Source organism: Alexandromys fortis, unplaced genomic scaffold, assembly GCF_014885135.2.
Source record: "Alexandromys fortis isolate MF-2015 unplaced genomic scaffold, M_Fortis_MF-2015_v1.1 scaffold_3033, whole genome shotgun sequence".
Lineage (NCBI taxonomy): Eukaryota > Metazoa > Chordata > Mammalia > Rodentia > Cricetidae > Alexandromys > Alexandromys fortis.
Genome location: NW_026070945.1, coordinates 1,307 through 3,140, shown reverse-complemented (window position 1 = coordinate 3,140; position 1,834 = coordinate 1,307). Strand labels below are relative to the sequence as shown.

Genomic DNA, 1,834 nt, shown 5'->3' with positions numbered 1-1,834 from the left:
AATTCCTGCTGGTTAGTGGTAGTGCATGCCTTTATACCTAGCACTTGCGAGGCAGAAGCAGGTGGATCTCTGAGTTTGAAGCCATCCTGGTCAGTAGAGTAAGTTCCGGGACAGCCAGGTATACACAGAGAAACCCTGCCTCAAAAATAAATAGATAGATAGATAGATAGATAGATAGATAGATAGATAGACAGATAGATAGATAGATAAATTTCTAGCAACATCTGTTAACAAAACCTTTATCTGAGAGGAACTCACATAAGATTTCATGGAAAGGGAAGCACTGCGAGGCTTGTAAAGGGAAGAGTCACTCAAGCACATAAGTCATTCCTATATTCGGTAAAAAAAAAAAAAATACTGCAAAAGATTTAAAAATCCATGGGGCGGGTGACATGGCTCATCAGGTAAAGGAGCTTGCCGCCAAGCCTAGTGGTTTGATCCCTAAGACCCAAACGGGGGAATGAGAAACAGACTCCAACAAATTGTCTTCTGACTGCCACATGTGTATCGTGGCTCTCTCTCTCTCTCTCTCTCTCTCTCTCTCTCACATACATACACACACAAAGATAACACATTAAATAAATATAAATAAAAATTTTAAATCTGACTCACCCTTTCTATAAGAATTTCGATTGTTGAAAAAGCAGAATTCATGAAGCCGAAGACATCGATTTGAAGTAAATACTTCAGAATCTGAAACTCTGTATCATGTTCTGTTGGTTTAGAAATAAAACATATCACCCTGTGCTCTGTCATTTCCGAATCTACTTTCTTCTTCAGCCGATGAACTGGAACAGATAACCATTTCTTACCTTGTTGAGAAACCAGCTGACTACCAAGCAAGGCACCTTCCACAGAGCCGTCAGTGTCCGCCACACCAGGCCCTTCAGGGTCCTCCCAGGATTCTGAATCTTCCTCGTTCCTTTTTGAAGATGAGCTTTTGGAATGTGTTTCCTCATGGACGCTCACAGGTAACTCTACTCCAGAGGCCGTATCTACAAATACATAGAAGGAAACATCTTTTCTAAAATCCTTGCTTCGTCGTTGGCTCCTTTTATTTTCTGGAAAGTTATTGTTTGAAACAACGTGGTCAGTACGACACGACACTGGAGAAAATGCACAAAACATTAGCTGTGGCTTGTACCAGTTCTCAAAGTGGTGTGGCAAACTGACCACAAGTTTTTGGCTTAAGTAACAGAATTTGTTCTTTTAGACTTTTTGAAGTCAAAATCTTAAAGCCGTATTTGCAAAGTTGTGTTCCTTCTGGTAAACTTGAAAAAACAACCTCTGAAGTCCTGTCTGCATGTGAGACAGCATGCCCACGGGGCTGGAGGGTAAGACAGGCCTTGAAGGGCTGGTATTCACACGGTGCGTCCTTTAGATATTGACCAAGGAAGATCAAAAATAAAAAAATAAATTAAAATAAAAGTACTGTACTCAGATCTACTCTACACACGTATGGGGGGGGGTCCTAAAAACTGTGTTCAAGCAAGCAAACATATTTTTTTAAAAAATTAAAACATGGGAAAATTTTAAAAATGAAACCAATCATGGTGGCACAAGTCTGTAATCCCAATATTTCATAAACAAACAGAGGAGAGTGACAAGTTCAAGATCAGCCTGGGTGATCTAGCAAGACCCAGGCTTTAAAAAAGGAAAACCAGAAACTAGTGAACATCAACACTTTTTCTTCTACTGTATAAGCTCATTATTAAGAATAATTAACAGGTCCCATTAAGGTTCCATCCCTTTCCAGGCAGTGGTGTCACGTGCCTTTTATCCCAGCACTCGGAACAGAGGTAGGTGGAGCTCTGTCACAGAGAAACCCTGTCTC

The 1,834-nt window shown here is 40.5% G+C and overlaps 1 protein-coding gene across 1 annotated transcript; it reads right to left on the bottom strand.

Annotated features, from left to right (window-relative positions):
• Positions 1-612: 612 nt before the first annotated feature.
• LOC126496351 (melanoma inhibitory activity protein 2-like) lies at positions 613-1,197 on the bottom strand (the record flags this gene model as incomplete). The annotated part of the gene is made up of 2 exons (XM_050133872.1): positions 813-1,197; positions 613-713 (listed from the first exon to the last, which is right to left on the bottom strand). Coding segments are annotated over exons 1-2 (417 nt in total), but the record flags the coding sequence as incomplete, so codon positions are not given.
• Between the last annotated feature and the right edge of the window lie 637 nt (positions 1,198-1,834).